At 51.1% G+C, this 21,915-nt stretch overlaps 1 protein-coding gene across 1 annotated transcript in view; it reads left to right on the top strand.

Moving 5' to 3' along the window:
- LOC132569161 (UV radiation resistance-associated gene protein-like) overlaps positions 1-21,586 on the top strand; it is a 127,736-nt gene extending 106,150 nt beyond the window's left edge. The window contains exons 7-8 of the mRNA XM_060235348.1: positions 10,209-10,314; positions 21,350-21,586. Of these exons, the coding sequence (XP_060091331.1) occupies positions 10,209-10,314; positions 21,350-21,586 (343 nt within the window). The remainder of the gene's footprint in view (positions 1-10,208; positions 10,315-21,349) is intronic.
- Positions 21,587-21,915: the final 329 nt, after the last annotated feature.

Genomic DNA, 21,915 nt, shown 5'->3' with positions numbered 1-21,915 from the left:
AAACCCGGTTCTCCCAGATAAGAGACCTCTGGCTGACCCAAGACCATTCCAGCAGCTGCAAGTGGAGGAGTGGGGAATCAAATCCGGTTCTCCCAGATAAGAGAGCTCTGGCTGACCCAAGGCCATTCCAGCAGCTGCAGATGGAGGAGTGGGGAATTAAACCCGGTTCTCCCAGATAAGAGAGCTACGGCTGACCCAAGGCCATTCCAGCAGCTGCAAGTTGAGGAGGGAGGAATCAAACCCGGTTCTCCCAGATAAGAGAGCTCTGGCTGACCTAAGGCCATTCCAGCAGCTGCAGATGGAGGAGTGGGGAATTAAACCCGGTTCTCCCAGATAAGAGAGCTCTGGCTGACCCAAGGCCATTGCAGCAGCTGCAAGTGGAGGAGTGGGGAATCAAACCCGGTTCTCCCAGATAAGAGAGCTCTGGCTGACCCAAGGCCATTCCAGCAGGTGCAAGTGGAGGAGTGGGGGAATCAAGCCCGGTTCTCCCAGATAAGAGAGCTCTGGCTGACCCAAGGCCATTCCAGCAGGTGCAAGTGGAGGAGTGGGGGAATCAAGCCCGGTTCTCCCAGATAAGAGAGCTATGGCTGACCCAAGGCCATTCCAGCAGCTTCATGTGGAGGAGTGGGGAATCAAACCCGGTTCTCCCAGAGAAGAGAGCTCTGGCTGACCCAAGGCCATTCCAGCAGCTGCAAGTGAAGGAGTGGGGAATTAAACCCGGTTCTCCCAGAGAAGAGAGCTCTGGCTGACCTAAGGCCATTCCAGCAGGTGCAAGTGGAGGAGTGGGGAATCAAACCCAGTTCTCCCAGATAAGAGAGCTCTGGCTGACCTAAGGCCATTCCAGCAGGTGCAAGTGGAAGAGTGGGGAATCAAACCGTGTTCTCCCAGATAAGAGAGCTATGGCTGACCCAGGCCATTCCAGCAGCTTCATGTGGAGGAGTGGGGAATCAAACCCGGTTCTCCCAGAAAAGAGAGCTCTGGCTGACCCAGGCCATTCCAGCAGCTTCATGTGGAGGAGTGGGGAATCAAACCCGGTTCTCCCAGATAAGAGAGCTCCGGCTGACCCAAGGCCATTCCAGCAGGTGCAAGTGAAGGAGTGGGGAATCAAACCCGGTTCTCCCAGATAAGAAAGCTCTGGCTGACCCAAGACCATTCCAGCAGCTGCAAGTGGAGGAGTGGGGAATCAAATCCGGTTCTCCCAGATAAGAGAGCTCTGGCTGACCCAAGACCATTCCAGCAGCTGCAAGTGGAGGAGTGGGGAATCAAACCCGGTTCTCCCAGATAAGAGACCTCTGGCTGACCCAAGACCATTCCAGCAGCTGCAAGTGGAGGAGTGGGGAATCAAATCCGGTTCTCCCAGATAAGAGAGCTCTGGCTGACCCAAGGCCATTCCAGCAGCTGCAAGTGGAGGAGTGGGGAATTAAACCCAGTTCTCCCAGATAAGAGACCTCTGGCTGACCGAAGACCATTCCAGCAGCTGCAAGTGGAGGAGTGGGGAATCAAACCCGGTTCTCCCAGATAAGAGACCTCTGGCTGACCCAAGACCATTCCAGCAGCTGCAAGTGGAGGAGTGGGGAATCAAATCCGGTTCTCCCAGATAAGAGAGCTCTGGCTGACCCAAGGCCATTCCAGCAGCTGCAAGTGGAGGAGTGGGGAATCAAACCCGGTTCTCCCAGATAAGAGAGCTCTGGCTGACCCAAGGCCATTCCAGCAGCTGCAAGTGGAGGAGTGGGGAATCAAACCCGGCTCTCCCAGATAAGAGAGCTCTGGCTGACCCAAGGCCATTCCAGCAGCTGCAAGTGGAGGAGTGGGGAATCAAACCCGGTTCTCCCAGATAAGAGATCTGTGGCTGACCCAAGGCCATTCCAGCAGGTGCAAGTGAAGGAGTGGGGAATCAAATCCGGTTCTCCCAGATAAGAGAGCTCTGGCTGACCCAAGGCCATCCCAGCAGGTGCAAGTGGAGGAGTGGGGAATCAAATCCGGTTCTCCCAGATAAGAGAGCTCTGGCTGACCCAAGGCCATCCCAGCAGGTGCAAATGGAGGAGGGGGGAATCAAACCCGGTTCTCCCAGATAAGAGAGCTCTGGCTGACCCAAGGCCATTCCAGCAGCTGCAAGTGGAGGAGGGGGGAATCAAACCCGGCTCTCCCAGATAAGAGAGCTCTGGCTGACCCAAGGCCATTCCAGCAGCTGCAAGTGGAGGAGGGGGGAATCAAACCCGGCTCTCCCAGATAAGAGAGCTCTGGCTGACCCAAGACCATTCCAGCAGCTGCAAGTGGAGGAGTGGGGAATCAAACCCGGTTCTCCCAGATAAGAGACCTCTGGCTGACCCAAGACCATTCCAGCAGCTGCAAGTGGAGGAGTGGGGAATCAAATCCGGTTCTCCCAGATAAGAGAGCTCTGGCTGACCCAAGGCCATTCCAGCAGCTGCAGATGGAGGAGTGGGGAATTAAACCCAGTTCTCCCAGATAAGAGAGCTACGGCTGACCCAAGGCCATTCCAGCAGCTGCAAGTTGAGGAGGGAGGAATCAAACCCGGTTCTCCCAGATAAGAGAGCTCTGGCTGACCTAAGGCCATTCCAGCAGCTGCAGATGGAGGAGTGGGGAATTAAACCCGGTTCTCCCAGATAAGAGAGCTCTGGCTGACCCAAGGCCATTGCAGCAGCTGCAAGTGGAGGAGTGGGGAATCAAACCCGGTTCTCCCAGATAAGAGAGCTCTGGCTGACCCAAGGCCATTCCAGCAGGTGCAAGTGGAGGAGTGGGGGAATCAAGCCCGGTTCTCCCAGATAAGAGAGCTCTGGCTGACCCAAGGCCATTCCAGCAGGTGCAAGTGGAGGAGTGGGGGAATCAAGCCCGGTTCTCCCAGATAAGAGAGCTATGGCTGACCCAAGGCCATTCCAGCAGCTTCATGTGGAGGAGTGGGGAATCAAACCCGGTTCTCCCAGAGAAGAGAGCTCTGGCTGACCCAAGGCCATTCCAGCAGCTGCAAGTGAAGGAGTGGGGAATTAAACCCGGTTCTCCCAGAGAAGAGAGCTCTGGCTGACCTAAGGCCATTCCAGCAGGTGCAAGTGGAGGAGTGGGGAATCAAACCCAGTTCTCCCAGATAAGAGAGCTCTGGCTGACCTAAGGCCATTCCAGCAGGTGCAAGTGGAAGAGTGGGGAATCAAACCGTGTTCTCCCAGATAAGAGAGCTATGGCTGACCCAGGCCATTCCAGCAGCTTCATGTGGAGGAGTGGGGAATCAAACCCGGTTCTCCCAGAAAAGAGAGCTCTGGCTGACCCAGGCCATTCCAGCAGCTTCATGTGGAGGAGTGGGGAATCAAACCCGGTTCTCCCAGATAAGAGAGCTCCGGCTGACCCAAGGCCATTCCAGCAGGTGCAAGTGAAGGAGTGGGGAATCAAACCCGGTTCTCCCAGATAAGAGAGCTCTGGCTGACCCAAGACCATTCCAGCAGCTGCAAGTGGAGGAGTGGGGAATCAAATCCGGTTCTCCCAGATAAGAGAGCTCTGGCTGACCCAAGACCATTCCAGCAGCTGCAAGTGGAGGAGTGGGGAATCAAAACCGGTTCTCCCAGATAAGAGACCTCTGGCTGACCCAAGACCATTCCAGCAGCTGCAAGTGGAGGAGTGGGGAATCAAATCCGGTTCTCCCAGATAAGAGAGCTCTGGCTGACCCAAGGCCATTCCAGCAGCTGCAAGTGGAGGAGTGGGGAATTAAACCCGGTTCTCCCAGATAAGAGACCTCTGGCTGACCCAAGACCATTCCAGCAGCTGCAAGTGGAGGAGTGGGGAATCAAACCCGGTTCTCCCAGATAAGAGACCTCTGGCTGACCCAAGACCATTCCAGCAGCTGCAAGTGGAGGAGTGGGGAATCAAATCCGGTTCTCCCAGATAAGAGAGCTCTGGCTGACCCAAGGCCATTCCAGCAGCTGCAAGTGGAGGAGTGGGGAATCAAACCCGGTTCTCCCAGATAAGAGAGCTCTGGCTGACCCAAGGCCATTCCAGCAGCTGCAAGTGGAGGAGTGGGGAATCAAACCCGGCTCTCCCAGATAAGAGAGCTCTGGCTGACCCAAGGCCATTCCAGCAGCTGCAAGTGGAGGAGTGGGGAATCAAACCCGGTTCTCCCAGATAAGAGATCTGTGGCTGAACCCGGAAGTCTTCGGTTCAGGTTTCCGCTCAGCAGAGAGCTCTTCCTCACTGCAGCTGAACCGCAAGGCCCTGACAGTTCCCCAAATGTAAAATGGGAGCGATACTGACTCGCCTCCCAAGTTGCGGAGGATAAATGAAATGAGGTTTCCAAAGGGCTTTCCACAGTTCCAGCATCGTCGTAAGTGATGAATAACAGCCTGCACCGATGGATCAAGCAAATGAGCTGTGCTGCACGGAAAACCCAAAAGCGACCCAGCGGGACTGCCAGCTCAACCGACCCAGGGAGGGTCAAAAAAATGCCTTTTCGCCCTCAAATATGGCACTGGTGTCTGTAATTCTAATACCTCCTGAATTTGCTACATTCTTGGTTTTTTTTTAAAATCCCATTCCCGCAACACCAAAATGGGTTAAGGAAGCAGAGAGAGATGTATATCCTACATATTTTACATGCCCATTATAAATCATCCTCTGCTAACTTCCACCGGTTTCCGTGCTTTAACGGTGAGGTTTGGACACCTCTGAATAGCGCAAGGAGCAATATTTTAATTTTTGCTGCAAGATTTGACACCCCAGATTTGGAGCCAGTATTTTGTCTTTCACCTCTAGGGGAGGTCTGTCCGGTAGATTGAGTCTGTATCACATCAAATGCCTTGGTTTTGGAGGAGATGTGGAACTCTTCCCCAGTATTCTGACACCCATCTCTCCATACAACAGCAACTGCAGACTGAATAGCTCACTTGCGCTTGCAAGAACAAGATGGGCTGTGGCTCAGTGGTAGAGCCTTTGCTTGACATTCAGAAGGTCCCAGGTTCAATCCCCAGCTTCTCAAGTTAAAAGATATCGTTATCAGTGATGTGAAATACCTCTGCCTGAGACTCTTCCAATCTGAGGAGACAAGATTGACTTTGATGGAGCAGAGGTTTCAGCATGAGTCAGTTTCATGTGTTCAAAGAAGACCGTAGATTTATACCCCGCCCTTCTCTTTGAATCAGAGTCTCAGAGCGGCTTACAATCTCCTTTATCTTCTTCCCCCACAACAGACACCTTGTGAGGTGGGTGGGGCTGAGAGGGCTCTCACAGAAGCTGCCCTTTGAAGAACAACTCCTACAAGAGCTAATGGCTGACCCAAGGCCATTCCAGCAGCTGCAAGTGGAGGAGTGGGGAATCAAACCCGGTTCTCCCAGATAAGAGTCCGCGCACTTAACCACTACACCAAACAGAGGAAGAAGAAGAATTGCAGATTTATACCCCACCCTTCTCTCTGAATCAGAGACAGAGCGGCTTACAATCTCCTTTATCTTCTTCCCCCACAACAGACACCCTGTGAGGTGGGTAGGGCTGAGAGGACTCTCACAGCAGCTGCCCTTTCAAAGATAACCTCTGCCAGAGCTATGGCTGACCCAAGGCTATTCCAGCAGCTGCAAGTGGAGGAGTGGGGAACCCAACCCAGTTCTCCCAGAAAGAGAGCTCTGGCTGACCCAAGGCCATTCCAGCAGCTGCAAGTGGAGGACTGGGGAACCCAACCCAGTTCTCCCAGATAAGAGAGCTCTGGCTGACCCAAGGCCATTCCAGCAGCTGCAAGTGGAGGAGTGGGGGAACCCAACCCAGTTCTCCCAGATAAGAGAGCTCTGGCTGACCCAAGGCCATTCCAGCAGCTGCAAGTGGAGGAGTGGGGGAACCCAACCCAGTTCTCCCAGATAAGAGAGCTCTGGCTGACCCAAGGCCATTCCAGCAGCTGCAAGTGGAGGAGTGGGGAATCAAACCCGGTTCTCCCAGATAAGAGAGCTCTGGCTGACCCAAGGCCATTCCAGCAGCTGCAAGTGGAGGAGTGGGGGAACCCAACCCAGTTCTCCCAGTTAAGAGAGCTCTGGCTGACCCAAGGCCACTCCAGCAGCTGCAAGTGGAGGAGTGGGGAATCAAACCTGGTTCTCCCAGATAAGAGTCCGCGCACTTAACCACTACACCAAACTGGCTCTCAAGCCAACCAGAAGTCTAAAAAACAGACTTGAAGGAAAATGTAAGTGTTAACGCGACACATTAGAAGATGCACAATTCCACACAGTGCAATCCGATCCGCAACAAACTCCACCCAGTAGTCCCCAATAATTTATCCAAGCAACTTTGTGAATCCTTTTTGCGCGGTGGCACTTATATAGTTAATCTTGACCAATTCAGTTGTTATGTTCTCATGATTACTTTTCAGGCTTCTCCGTCTCCATACTCCGTAATGAATCCTATTCGCTGTATCGTTATTGTACATACTAACATTTCCTTCAATAAAGATTTGTAAAATGTAAAGAAGCAGCAGCTTGTCGCGTCAACAAGCCTTGGGGTCTGCGACTCGGTTAAAAGAACCCCCGTCTTCTTTTCTTTCCTCTCTCTAAAGCCCTACGGATCAGTCGGAGTCAGGCACGGCAGCCACCAAATGGATGATGTTAGGCCTTTAATTACGGCCATGAATCATTTGTATATCAGAGCTCCTTTTGTCACAAGATCGCTTACATGCCTTTGGTTACTGGGGTTTTTTTTTGGGGGGGAGGGGGGCTAACTTCTCTTTAAGGGCCTCCTTTTAAAGTATTTGCTTCTGGGAAATCCTTCCTGAAGCATAATTAAATCCTTGCTTTTTATTTTTTTTGGGGGGGGGGAACGTGAAGGAATTTTCTCTTCTAAATATGTCATGTCTGATTCAGTAAAAGTATTCTGAAGCGTCCTCGAGTTAGCTATCCCGGTTGAAACAGGTCGGCTTTCCTTTTAATTCATTCCGCCTTTCCTTCCCTGAATTGGATGTAGTCCTTCTTGTTTGTTTGTTTGTTTGTTTGTTTAAATTTATAGCCCGCCCTTTCCCAAATAGGCTCTGAGCAGGTAACAACAGTCAATAATACAAGGTTAAAATCGGATACATATAATAAAAACAATATACAATCTAAAAGCAATATTAGATGGTGAGGGGTCTGGAGACCAAGTCCTATGAGGAAAGGTTGAAGGAGCTGGGGATGTTTAGCCTGGAGAGGAGGCAGCTGAGAGGTGATAGGATCACCATTTTCAAGTCCTTGAAGGGCTGTCCTCTAGAGGATGAGGGGTCTGGAGACCGAGTCCTATGAGGAAAGGTTGAAGGAGCTGGGCATGTTTAGCCTGGAGAGGAGGCGGCTGAGAGGTGATAGGATCGCCATCTTCAAGTCCTTGAAGGGCTGTCCTATAGAGGATGAGGGGTCTGGAGATCGAGTCCTATGAGGTAAGGTTGAAGGAGCTGGGGATGTTTCGCCTGGAGAGGAGGCAGCTGAGAGGTTATATGATCACCATCTTCAAGGACTTGAAGGGCTGTCCTATAGAGGAGGGTGTGGAATTGTTTTCTGTGGCCCCAGAAGGTAGGACCAGAACCAACAGGTTGAAATTAAATCAAAAGAGTTTCCGGCTCAACATGAGGAAGAACTTCCTGACCGTTCCTCAGTGGAACAGGCTTCCTCGGGAGGTGGTGGGCTCTCCTTCCTTGGAGGTTTTTAAACAGAAGCTAGATGGCCATCTGACAGCAATGAAGATCCTGTGAATTTAGGGGGAGGGGTTTGTGAGTTTCCTGCATTGTGCAGGGGGTTGGACTAGATGACCCTCAAGGTCCCTTCCAACTCTGTGATTCTGTGATTCTAATATAACAGTCTAAAGAGCCAGTTTGGTGTAGTGGTTAAGTGCGCGGACTCTTATCTGGGAGAACCAGGTTTGATTCCCCACTCCTCTGCTTGCAGCTGCTGGAATGGCCTTGGGTCAGCCATAGCTCTCGTAGGAGTTGTCCTTGAAAGGGCAGCTGCTGTTAAAAGCTCTCTCAGCCCCACCTAACTCACAGGGTGTCTGTTGTGGAGGGGGGGGGTAAGGTAGAGGACATTGTGATTCTGAGACTCTGAGGGTCCGAGTGTAGGGCGGGATATAAATCCAATATCATCATCATCTTCTAAACACAGACTGCAGTTCTGTAGTTGGTGGTATCAGTTGCCTCCACTCCTTCCATATATCCCCCAGCTGGTATAGGATAAATGGGTCAGCAGAGTTATTTCATCGGGGTCCCTGCAGCAGGGAGGCCACGGCATAACAAAATGTCCACCGCCTCAGTTGAATGCCTGGTGGAACAGGCCCTGCGGAACTCCAACAGTCCCTGCGTTCCTAGCAATGATTCCTAGAGAAGCATAACGATCGGCAAACTTGTGGGTTCACGGGACAATTTTTTTTTTTTAAATTTTGAGTAACCGGACCGTGATCTTTCGGTGCCGGCGAGGAAGATTGTGAAGCGATGCGGTTTGGGCTTGTCGCGTCCTTGCTTCTTCGTCCGCAGAGGGCCTGGGATTTGTGGAGTTGCAGAATGGTCTCCGAGACGTGCAGACTTAAACTGTTTTTACGATGCAGAGCGGTTTGATCCATATCAGATGGATATATTATGCCGAGCGAGGAAGACGCCAAACGATGATAGCTTTATTCTGCGGTTCAGCGCATTTGGATCTGGGAAGGGGAAGGTTTTTGTATTCCCACGTCAGCTGCGTTAGCGAGAATACGCCAAACAACAGAGGGGACGTTTAATGAGTAACATGCACGAGGGTGGGGGGCGAGGGGTGATCCTTACACCAGTCCTGATCAGACCTCGAATTCAGGAGGAGCTCACAGGAGCACAGCTCCTGAACCTTTCTGAGGGGTCCCCCTCTTCCTTCCCACCAACATTGTCCATTGAATAGGAGGTGCAGCTGCATAACAATCCCTGGATTAGGAGAGCGGGCAGCCAGCCAGCCACCAGGAGCTTTGCCACACCCCCAACCGCTCTCATTAACCCCTGGAGAAGCCTGCGCCACCCTTTCTCCACTTCTTGTGTGATTTGGGGCAGCGGGTGGCTTGCAGGCCTTTTCACTGTGGGGGGGGGGGTGGCCAGGAGAGCCCCAGGAGAGTGAGGCCTGCTTGGGCTGGCTGGATATCTAGTTAGCCCAAGCAGGCCTCGCTCACCCGGGCTCTCCTTTCTTGCATTGGGTTGCTTTTGGCTGGTGGGGGAGGGGGCGGCATATGCTTATGAATAAAGGTAATGAGCTCCATCACCTGTCCCCTGCTCCTGATAACTGCATGGCACTCACAGCTGTTGTCAGGGCTTTTTGTTTTTAAGCAGCAATGCACAGGAGCACAGTTCCGGCTGGCTTGGCAACAGGGGTGTGTGGCCTAATATGCAAATAAGCTCCTACTGGGCTCCTACAGAAAAGCCCAGTGTGAAACAATGGTGACATCAGGGGTGTGGCCTAATATGCAGATAAGCTCCTGCAGAAAAGCCCAGTGTGAAACAATGGTGCCGTCAGGGGTGTGGCCTAATATGCAAATAAGCTCCTGCTGGACTTTTTTCTGCAGAAAAGCCCAGCATGGAACAATGGTGGCGTCAGGGGGTGTGGCCTAATATGCAAATGAGCTCCTGCAGAAAAGCCCAGTGTGAAACAATGGTGCCATCAGGGGTGTGGCCTAATATGCAAATGAGCTCCTGGGCTTTTCCTACAGAAAACCCCAGTGTGAAACAATGGTGCCGTCAGGGGTGTGTGGCCTACTATGCAAATGAGCGCCTGCTGGGCCTCTCCTGAAGAAAAGCCCAGTGTGAAACAATGGTGACATCAGGGGGTATGGCCTAATATTCAAATGAGCTCCTGCAGAAAAGCCCAGTGTGAAACAATGGTGACATCAGGGATGTGGCTTAATATGCAAATGAGCTCCTGCTGGGCTTTTTCGACCAAAGAAAAGTCCTGGATGTCATTAATTACAGAACAACTTGAGGAGTAAATGAAACCAAAAAAGGACTATTTATCTCAGGGCCCCCCCGTGTGGTGCCCAGGGGCACTTTTCCTGGTGCCGTCCAAGTGTTTTTAGAAAGTGGGGGGAGGGGCTCCCCCAGCAAGGTTTACCGTTATTTGCATCATTCTGTTTTGGCTGTTTTAATGGGGGAGCCATCTGGAGAGGCAGCCTACCAGTATTTTTGGAATGCACCACGGTTTGACATTGCAGGATTATTTGCGAAATGTTTTTTAACGTCGTGCTGTGTCCTTTTTGTTTGTTTGCAGGCTGCACCGGGCCCAGTGTGCAATTAAACAGACTCAGGTCACCGTTCAGAAAATAGGAAGAGAGATCGAAGAGAAGCTGAGGCTGACCTCGACCAGCAACGAACTGGTAGGCGTCGGAATCTTTTTTGTTCCTCTCGCTAGGGGTTGTTCTAAAGCAAACATCATTTCCGGGAGGGGAAGTGGTGGAGCAGCTGCTTGGCAGGCGGAAGGTCCCAGGTTCAATTCCCCGTCTTCTCCAGTTAAAAGATCTGATAGTAGGTAATGGGGAAGGCCCCAGTCAGAGACCCTGGAGTGCTGCTGCTGCTCTGAGAGGATGGTACTGACTTTGATGGACTAAGGGGTCCAATTCAGTACAAGGCAGCTGCATGTGTCCATGAGGGTAGCTGTGTTAGTCGGCAGTATAAGAGCTACATCCCGCGCCCAGTAGCCTCTTAGAGGCCAACCAGATTTTTGGAATAAGGGATGTAGAGAGCCAGAGCTCCCTAAAAATCCACTTGGTCTCTCATAGAAAGTGCCATTTTGTTGTAGTGGATAAGTGTGGGGACTCTTATCTGGGAGAACCGGGTTTGATTCCCCACTCTTCCACTTGCACCTGCTGGAATGGCCTTGGGTCAGCCATAGCTCTTATCTGGGAGAACCGGGTTTGATTCCCCACTCCTCCACTTGCACCTGCTAACATGACCCTGGGTCAGCCATAGCTCTGGCAGAGGTTGTCCTTGAAAGGGTAGCTGCTGAGAGAGCCCTCTCCAGCCCCACCCACCTCACAGGGTGTCTGTTGTGGGGGAGGAAGGGAAAGGAGATTGTGAGCCGCTCTGAGACTCTTCGGAGTGGAGGGCGGGATATAAATCCAATATCTTCATCTACCTCACAGGGTGTCTGTTGTGGGGGAGGAAGGGAAAGGAGATTGTGAGCCGCTCTGAGACTCTTCGGAGTGGAGGGCGGGATATAAATCCAATATCTTCATCTACCTCACAGGGTGTCTGTTGTGGGGGAGGAAGGGAAAGGAGATTGTGAGCCGCTCTGAGACTCTTCGGAGTGGAGGGCGGGATATAAATCCAATATCTTCATCTACCTCACAGGGTGTCTGTTGTGGGGGAGGAAGGTAAAGGAGATTGTGAGCCGCTCTGAGACTCTTCGGAGTGGAGGGCGGGATATAAATCCAATATCTTCTTCTTCTTCATACCCCAAATCTTGGTGGTCTCTAAGGTGCTACTTGACCTGGATCTTGTTGTTTAATTTAATTTAATTTTTAGATTTATACCTCGCCCTATCCTCCAAGCAGGCTCTGGGTGGCTCACAGGAATAAAACAACAGAGTTAAAACAATACCCTAAAAACAGACTTTCCAAAACAGGAGCCGTGCAGTCTTACAGACACATGTAGTAAACACCATGAGGCTGATGGCTAGTAGCATAACATAACTCCCTAATGGCGAAAGACTGGGGGAAGTGATGACTTTCAGAGGACGCCCGCTGGATTAATTAAAAGCCTGGCGGAATTGCTCTGTCTTACAGGCCCTGCAAAACCTTGCTAAGTCCCGCATAATTGTTCTCATAATTAGATCCAAGCGGGCAGCCGTGTTGGTCTGAAGCAGTTGAACAAAGCAGGAGTCCAGTGGCCCCTTTAAGACCAGCCAGTTTTTATTCAGAACGTAAGCTTCCGTGTGCTCTTAAGCGCACTTCATCGGACGAGGAATCCGGCACAGTGAGCAAAGCCGTACATAGCTGAGCAGAGCCGTACAGAGCTGGGAGGCAGTGGCCCAGAATACCATGTTGCATTCTGGGCCACTGCCTCCCAGCTCTGTATGGCTCTGCTCAGCTTTGTATGGCTTTGCTCACTGTGCCGGATTCCTCATCTGATGAAGTGTGCTTAAGAGCACACGGAAGCTGACGTTCTGAATAAAAATTGGTTGGCCTTAAAGCTGCAACTTGACTCCTGCTTTGTTCTCATAATTGTAAGTGACCAAATCAGGGTAGTTTCGGCGTTCCATCTCAGCCTGGAAATCTGCTTACCAGTTTTTTCCCCTAACCCGACTAATGACGATGAGCGTAGGTTGCACGCCCTGGACGTGAAACGGGCGCTGGCATTTTACCACCTTGGGAAGGATGGGTCTGCCTGATGGGGCTTTCCGAGTGGGGTTCAGCTTCTTTTTAGAGAAGCTACGAGCAATTTGAAGAAAGCTGACAGGAGGAGAGCCGATTCCTTTGAAACACGGGGTTGGAGGAGAGGTTTACAGACACTGTGGACTGCCACAAAGACAAATAAGTGGATTCTAGTCTGAAACAAGCCTGAGACAGAGGATTCCCCACCCCCATGTCCCATTGCACGCTGCTGCTCTGAATGGTGGTGGGAATAAAATTAAGTGAGTAAAGGTAGCCTCGTATACCTACCAGAAGTTGGTACAGGAAGGCATAGAGGGTAGTTCTAGGACTAATAGGGAAATCTGTGGTTTTACTATAGCATTTTTGGTGATTCCTGGAGCGACCCTCTGTCATTTTCTGTATTAATTTCCAGTTACTACACAAGGCTGTGGAGAGCCCCGTGGCACAGAGTGGTAAGGCTGCAGTACTGCAGTCTGAACTCTCTGCTCACGACCTGAGTTCGATCCCCGGCGGAAGCTGGTTTCAGGTAGCCGGATCAGGTTGACTCAGCCTTCCATCCTTCCGAGGTTGGTCAAATAAGGACCCAGCTTGCTGGGGGGAAAGCGTAGATGACTGGGGAAGGCAATGGCAAACCACCCCGTAAAAAGTCTGCCGTGAAAACGTTGTGAAGGTAAAATGAGGACCCAGCTTGCTGGGGGGAAAGTGTAGATGACTGGGGAAGGCAATGGCAAACCACCCCATAAAAAGTCTGCCGTGAAAACGTTGTGAAAGCAACGTCACTCTTAGAGTCAGAAGCAACTGGTGCTTGCACAGGGGACGACCTTTACCTTTTGCACAAGGCTGTATTTTTTTAAAAATTGACCTGCCATGCCATGCCCCCTCCGACCTTTCTGCCAGATACTGCCTGGCAACCCTAGGGAATTTGGGGAGAGGCAAAATACCCAGTAAGATTTCCCAAGCTTTCCACCTACAGTTGAAGCCACTGCGTGGTGCAAATAAGGAACGATCTTCGATAAGGCGTTTGCCACGTGTGTGAAACTGAATGGAGTGCAATAACCTTGCGTGGTAACTGCATCTGCCCAGATTGGCTCGCATGCTGGAATGCTCGTTCCCTCCGGTGTGTTACACAAGATCCTTCTCTTTTATTAAGTCAATGGAAATATTTATCCAGGAAGTCTAACATCTTGATGTATTGGATTGAACCTAAATTGCTGAAGGGGGAACAAAATTAGCGAACTAATGGGGGTCTCCGAATGCCCCCGCGCTTGTAAAGCATCGACGTCGGCTCTGCGGCGAATGAGCAGCCGGCGGCTGCCAGGAAAAACAAACGCTTGCAGATTGGGATTAATGAGCTACCAGTGGAGAGTTTGGTGAACCTTGTCATTGCTTGGGGCCAAGGGAAACATCTGAGCTCTCCCGGACGCTCCCGGCTTTTGAGGATGGGTAAAACGCATGCAACGACTTCTCAGACGGGGGAGACGAAACGCTTTTATAATTGTCAGTGTCGCTTTTTACGGGCTGGGAGCGGAGCAGGGGGGGGGGGGGGTTTGGCGTCGGCTAATGTCAGAGGGGCTCGGTTCAGTTTGAAAGCGGGGCCGTCGTAGCCGGCGGTGACTTAATTTGGAAAAGTCTACCGGCACGGCTTGGCAGGTATCTGGTGCCTGTATCGGCCATCGTAAAACAACCTCCTCGAGTCTTGAGCTCGCATTGCCGCGTCGTCCTGACTCCTGATCTGGGGGTCCTGCGTTTTATTAGCGAGATTCGTCGGCAGGCTGAAGGGCTTGACGATGAAACGGGACACTGAAAAACGAGCACGTTTTTGTTGTAAAGGGATCCTCCGTTAAAAACCCGCTTTAAATCACGAGCCGCTGTCGTCTTCTTTCAGTTGTTGTTCTGCTCTCGCTTTGGCCCGAGGATGGCTGTCCTCTTGCGTGCTTCAGGGTGACAGCAGTGTGCCCTGACCTGGCCGGCCCAGGATAACCAGATCTCATCAGACCTTGGAGGCTAAGCAGGGTCGGCCATGGTTAGGACACGGAGGGCAGTTTCAAAGTTCCCTACACAATTTAGAGCCAGTTTGGTGTAGTGCTGAAGTGTGCTTAAATGTGCGGACTCTTGTCTCGGAGAACCAGGTTTGATTCCCCCTCCTCCACTTGCAGCTGCTGGAATGGCCTTGGGTCAGCCAGAGCTCTCTTATCTGGGAGAACCGGGTTTGATTCCCCACTCCTCCACTTGCAGCTGCTGGAATGGCCTTGGGTCAGCCAGAGCTCTCTTATCTGGGAGAACCAGGTTTGATTCCCCACTCCTCCACTGGCAGCTGCTGGAATGGCCTTGGGTCAGTCAGAGCTCTCTTATCTGGGAGAACCGGGTTTGATTCCCCACTCCTCCACTTGCAGCTGCTGGAATGGCCTTGGGTCAGCCAGAGCTCTCTTATCTGGGAGAACCGGGTTTGATTCCCCACTCCTCCACTTGCACCTGCTGGAATGACCTTGGGTCAGCCAGAGCTCTCTTATCTGGGAGAACCGGGTTTGATTCCCCACTCCCTCACATGCAACTGCTGGAATGGCCTTGGGTCAGTCATAATTCTGTTAGAGGCATTCTGTCAGAGCCTGAAATGAGATTGTATCCAGCCAGTTTGGTGTTGTGGTTAAGTGAGTGGACTCTTATCTCGGATAATTAGGTTTGATTCCTCACTCCTCCACATGCAGTTGCTGGAGTGACCTTGGGTCAGTCACAACTCTGTCAGAGTTGTTGTGCAAAGAGCACTTTCTATCTGAGCTCTCAACCCCACTTCCCTCACAGGCAATACTCCCTTCAAGCTGTGGAGTCTTATGAGCAAAAATTCTACTTTGTGAGCAATTGGCATTAAAGTTGTGAGCTACTGCATAAATTTGCTCCTGAGCCACCCTTCCTGAGCGAAGACAAAAAAAATATTTGAGCCGGAGACTAAAAAACTGTGAGCTAGTTCACACTATCTCAGCTGAGAGAGAACATGGCTTATGGGGTGTCTGTTGTGGGGAGGCGAAGGGAAAGGAGATTTGTAAACTGCTCTGAGACTCCTTTGGGTAGTGAAGGGTGGGGTATAAATCCAATATCTTCTCTTGTTCTTCAGTAATGCCCCCAATACGAGCAGGGGAGGGAGAATATAGATTGCTTTAGTCCGCGGGCAGATTTTTTAAAATAACACCGTTCTTCGCTTGGGATCTGCTGGATGAAGAATGTAGCCATTTCAGCATATTTAGCCGCTGACACACAGTTATTACAATGGAGCTCTTGAGCTTTGTCTGGTTTTTAAAAAAAATATTAATAAAGATAGCTGATATTCTTAGTGGGACCGCTCAAGCTGTGCACAGGGACTGGGTAGCAGCTTTAGCACTTAGTGCGCTTGTACTTTCTCTCTTTCTCCCCCACCCCACCCCTGTTTTGGTGCATTTTTCTGAAGCTCACGTATGGTCTTTCCACGTCTGTAGCACTCGGCTGATGCTGAGGAAATCGGCCTTACTCTGGGGCTGAAGCGCTTCGAGGATCTATATTTCACCTTCGTGGCTTCTGTGCAGGCATAAGAGAAGACATGCTGGATCAGGCCAATGGCCCATCCCAGTCCAGCACTCTGTGTCACACAGTGGCCAAAAAAGAAGAAGATATTGGATTTATATCCCGCCCTCCACTCCGAAGAGTCTCAGAGCGGCTCACAATCTCCTTTCCCTTCCTCCCCCACAACAGACACCGTGTGAGGTGGGTGGGGCTGGAGAGGGCTCTCACAGCAGCTGCCCTTTCAAGGACAACCTCTGGCAGAGAAGACGACGACATTGGATTTATATTCCACCCTCCACTCAAAGTCTCAGAGCGGCTCACAATCTCCTTTATCTTCCTCCCCCACAACAGACACCCTGTGAGGTAGATGACGATATTGGATTTATATCCCGCCCTCCACTCCGAAGAGTCTTAGAGTGGCTCACAATCTCCTTTACCTTCCTCCCCCACAACAGACACCCTGTGGGGTGGGTGGGGCTGGAGAGGGCTCTCCCAGCAGCTGCCCTTTCAAGGACAACCTCTGCCAGAGCTATGGCTGACCCAAGGCCATGCTAGCAGGTGCAAGTGGAGGAGTGGGGAATCAAACCCGGTTCTCCCAGATAAGAGTCCACACACTTAACCACTACACCAAACTGGCTCTCCCCCATGTGCCATCAGGAGGTCCACCAGTGGGGCCAGGACATAAGAACATAACAGAAGAAGAAGGAGGAAACAGAAGAAGAAGAGGGAAACTGCAGATTTATACCCCGCTCATCTCTCTGAATCAGAGACTCAGAGCGGATTACAATCTCCAATATCCTCTCCCCCCCCCACAACAGACACCCTGTGAGCTGGTGGTGGGGGGCTGAGAGGGCTCTCCCAGAAGCTGCCCTTTCAAGGACAACTGCTGCAAGAGCTATGGCTGACCCAAGGCCATTCCAGCAGCTGCAAGTGGAGGAGTGGGGAATCAGAGACTCAGAGTGGCCTATATCTTCTCCCCCCACAACAGACACCCTGTGAGGTGGGTGGGGCTGAGAGAGCTCTCCCAGCAGCTGCCCTTTCAAGGACAACTCCTGCGATAGCTATGGCTGACCCAAGGCCATTCCAGCAGCTGCAAGTGGAGGAGGGGGGAATCAAACTTAACCGCTACAAGCCATGTTGGATCAGGACAGTGGCCCATCTAGTCCAACACTGTGTCACACAGTGGCCAACAAAAATCAGGTGCCATCAGGAGGTCCAGCAGTGGGGCCAGGACATAAGAACATAACAGAAGAGGAAGACTGCAGATTTATACCCCGCCCTTCTCTCTGAACCAGAGACTCAGAGCGGCTTACAATCTCCTGTATCTTCTCCCCCCACAACAGACACCTTGTGAGGTGGGTGGGGCTGAGAGGGCTCTCACAGAAGCTGCCCTTTCAAGGACAACTCCTGCGACCCAAGGCCATTCCAGCAGCTGCAAGTGGAGGAGTGGGGAATCAAACTTAACCAGTACAAGCCATGTTGGATCAGGCCAGTGGCCCATCCAGTCCAACACTGTGTTACACGGTGGCCAACAAAAATCAGGTGCCATCAGGAGGTCCACCAGTGGGGCCAGGACACTAAAAGCCCTCCCACCTTGCCCCTCCAAGCCCCAAGAATACAGAGCATCACTGCCCCAGACAGAGAGCTGCATCTATAATTTGTCGCTAATAGCCACTGATGGACCTCTGCTCCAGATGTTTATCCAGTCCCCTCTTGCTGCCTATGCTTGTAGCTGCCACCACCTCCTGCGGCAGTGAATCCCACGTGTTCATCACCCTTTGGGCAAAGATGTACTTCCTTGTATCCATTCTAACTCTACTGCTCAGCAATTTCATTAACTGTCCACGAGTTCTAGTATTGGGAGAAAGGGAGGAAAGTACTTTTTTCTCTACCCTTTGTGTAATCTTGCAAACCTCTATCATGTCACCCCTCCGTCGTCGTTTCCCCAAGCTAAAGAGCCCCAAGCGTTTCAACCTGTCTTCATAATGTAACCGTTCTTCATAGATAGGGGCTTCTCATGCACGGGCCAGGCGATATGCATGGTCCCCATGCGCAGAAGACCTTTCGATGAACACCAGTTATTGGTAAATGCCACCATGTTTTCTCCCAAGCCGTTGAATGTTGTGATTGACGTTGGGTTGCTTCTGGTTTCGCATGGGTGCTCTATGCGATCCTCTCTATTCACGACGGTTTGGGCAGGATCTCTTCTCAGGCCGTGAGTGTGACTGTAAGCCAGGAGTCTCCAACCTTTTTGAGCCTGCGTGTTCCTTTGGAACTCTCCTTTGGGCTACCTTTGTCCCTGCTCTGTAAGCTCCAGCGAGTGCAGAACTCAACAGCCCGGTTATTAGCATCCAGGCCTATAAGAAGAAGAAGAAGAAGAAGAAGATATTGGATTTATATCCCGCCCTCCACTCCGAAGAGTCTCAGAGCGGCTCACAATCTCCTTTACCTTCCCCCCCCCCCCAGAACAGACACCCTGTGAGGTAGATGAAGATATTGGATTTATATCCCGCCCTCCACTCCGAAGAGTCTCAGAGCGGCTCACAATCTCCTTTACCTTCCCCCCCCCCCAAAAAACAGACACCCTGTGAGGTAGATGAAGATATTGGATTTATATCCCGCCCTCCACTCTGAAGAGTCTCAGAGCGGCTCACAATCTCCTTCCCCCCCCCCCCCCACCAGACACCCTGTGAGGTAGATGAAGATATTGGATTTATATCCCGCCCTCCACTCCAAAGAGTCTCAGAGCGGCTCACAATCTCCTTTACTTTCCTCCCCACACCAGACACCCTGTGAGGTAGATGAAGATATTGGATTTATATCCCGCCCTCCACTCCGAAGAGTCTCAGAGCTGCTCACAATCTCCTTTACCTTCCTCCCCCACAACAGATACCCTGTGAGGTAGATGAAGATATTGGATTTATATCCCGCCCTCCACTCCGAAGAGTCTCAGAGCGGCTCACAATTTCCTTTACCTTCCTCCCCCACAACAGACACCCTGTGAGGAAGATGAAGATATTGGATTTATATCCCGCCCTCCACTCTGAAGAGTCTCAGAGCGGCTCACAATCTCCTTTCCCTTCCTCCACCACAACAGACACCCTGTGAGGAAGATGAAGATATTGGATTTATATCCCGCCCTCCACTCTGAAGAGTCTCAGAGCGGCTCACAATCTCCTTTCCCTTCCTCCCCCACAACAGACACCCTGTGAGGTGGGTGGGGCTGAGAGGGCTCTCACAGCAGCTGCCCTTTCAAGGACAACCTCTGCCAGGGCTATGGCTGACCCAAGGCCATTCCAGCAGGTGCAAGTGGAGGAGTGGGGAATCAAAGCTGGTGCTGTGCAAACTGCACTGGCTACCCCTCGAGTACCTGATCTGGTTCAAGGTGTTGATCTTGACCTTTAAGGCCCTTTACGGCCTGGGGCCTGCATGTCTTCGGGACCGCCTCTTCCACATGAGCCGCGCCCTCCCCCCAGGCTTTGAGGTCAGCTGCACAACATCTTGTGATCCCTGGGCCTAGAGATGCCCGACTGGCTTCAACGAGGGCCAGGGCCTTCTCGGTCCAGGCCCCTACCTGGTGGAATAAGCTCCTCCTATAGTTCCGGGCCCTGCGGGACTTATCTAAATTCCGCAGGGCCTGTTAGACGGAGCTCTTCCGCCAGGCTTTTAATTGATCCGGCAGGTGTCCCCTGAAGTCATTGCTTCCCCCAGCACCTTTCTATTGAGGTGCCTAAGTTATGCTGGATAATACCAGCCTATGTGTAGTTCTATGGATAACAAAAGGGAATCACCGGAAACGATGTAACTTTCACAAACAGTGTGCAGATATATTTAGTGCAAACTGAATTGAACAAAAAGAACAGAACACTGAGTATACATTATTATTATTTATTATTATTTATTTCATTTATATCCCGCCCTCCCCCACCACGGCAGGCTCAGGGCGGCTAACAACATTCTACAATCATACAATAACAAGTAAAACCTTAAAATTACAATATAGAGCAATAAAACATTAAAATATTAACTTAAAACCAATCCAGTAATACAGTTGTGATGCGGTATAGATCTTTAGACCGCATTGGCGGACCTTTGGTTACCGTTTTTCCTAGCAGTCCGAGTATGCTAATTTAAAAAGGGTGGTCTTGCAGGCCCTGCGGAACTGTTCAAGGTTCCGCAGGGCCCGCACCTCCTCTGGGAGTCGGTTCCACAGGGTAGGGGCCGCGATCGAAAAGGCCCGTGCTCTGGTACTCTGATATTTAATTTCCTTCGGCCCAGGGGCAGTCATTAGGTTTTTCCCGGTTGACCTCAGTGCTCTCTGGGGTTCGTATGGGGAAAGACGGTCCCTCAGGTAGACAGGTCCTCGGCCATATAAGGCTTTAAAGGTAACGACCAACACTTTGTACTGGACCCGGTATATAATCGGACCCGGTATATTGTACTGGACCCGGTATATAATATACAGGATGACTAATGTCCCCGCAAAGGCTTTCCACAGCCTGAAAGTCAGCGTCTTCTAATAGACACAGTTCCGTTGAACTCAGCGTTCAACTCCAAATGGCACGGAGGAAGTAAGGAGGTTTCGACAGAATATGCTTCATCAGCCTCCTTCTCTCAACGTTATGCGGAGCCTTAACTAAATGTTCTTTACACATGGATTAAAGCATGCTCTTCTGCAGGTCCTTACTTCCTTCGTGCCATTTGGAGTTGAACGCTGAGTTCAAAGGGTTTGGCCCACTCCTGTCTATTAGAAGACGCCGACTTTCAGGCTGTGGAAAGACTTTGCGGGGACATTATTCATCCTGTATACTCAGTGTTCTGTTCTTTTTGTTCAATTCCGTTTGCACTGAATATATTTGTACACAGTTTTGTGAAAGTTACATTGTTTCCGGTGATTCCCTTTTATTATCCCTTGAGTACGCTGGTTCCAGTTGTGTTTAATATATGTAGTTTTATGGCTGGCAGCCAATGACGTGGATCCTGGGTTTTGATTTAATCTGATAATCCTGTAATTATGATATCTTTTTGCTTGGATGTGGTTTATTTAATGTTGTTGTAAAGTTTTTAATGTTGCAAGCTGCTTTGAGCCCACTCGCGGGATAGGGCAGGGTATAAATCAAACTCAGATGGTGGGCATGTAGCCACAAAATGGCTGCCGCTGTAGGCAGAGCCAGTCACAAAATGGCTGCCGCTGTAGGCGGAGCCAGCCACAAAATGGCCTCCACAGGTTACTGTAAGTCACATACAGAAGATCATTGCACTGTGGTTGAAGGAGCTGCCAAAGCAATGGTTTTAAATAATCTGCATAGCTTGTCAGATTTCCAGTGGCCAATCAGAAGCCCTCCTGGGCAAAATCCCCCAATCTGCTTTCTAAAAACAACTTGGTGGGCTCCATGATACGTTGGGGATTCCTGTGTTGATTGCTTGAGGCTGTGCTGCTGCGTTTAGTACGCAACAGAAATGCGTTTACCGAGCAGGACTTGTTAATTCTTTCCGTTTCTATCGACAGAAGAAAGAGAGTGAGTGTTTACAGCTGAAGATCTTGGTGCTTCGGAGCGAGCTGGGGAGACAGAAGAAAGCTCTGGACCGAGAGGTGGCTTTACTGCATAAGAAGCAGAGCACGCTCTACGAGCGAGGTGAGCTTGAATGGCAGCCACCTCTCCACACCAGGGAGCGGCAAGGGTGGTCTGCGTGCAAGCAGGGGCTGATGGATTCAAGAGCACCGGAGTTCATTCCCAATCAGTAGATGGTTCAGAAAGAAAAGCGGAAACAGAATTGGAGGCTCCGTGGAAAGAGCTCAGATCTCATTGCGCTCAGATCTCATTGCTTCCTTGTTGCTTTATCCTTACTGATTTGGTACCTGTAATACTGCCTTTGGCCATCTGTAATGGTGGCAGCGTTGCACTGAAGAAGCAGGAGGAAGAGAGTTCATTTTTATGCCCCGCTTTTCTCTACTTTATGGGGTCTCAGAGTGGCCTTTCCCTTCCTCTCCCCACAACAGGCACCTTGTAAGGGTGATGGGGCTGAGAGGGTTCTGAGAGACCTGCGGACTGGCCCCAAGATCACCCAGTAGGC

Source organism: Heteronotia binoei, chromosome 3 (genome assembly GCF_032191835.1).
Source record: "Heteronotia binoei isolate CCM8104 ecotype False Entrance Well chromosome 3, APGP_CSIRO_Hbin_v1, whole genome shotgun sequence".
In the NCBI taxonomy this organism is placed as follows: domain Eukaryota; kingdom Metazoa; phylum Chordata; class Lepidosauria; order Squamata; family Gekkonidae; genus Heteronotia; species Heteronotia binoei.
This window is presented reverse-complemented; position numbering and strand designations above follow the sequence as displayed.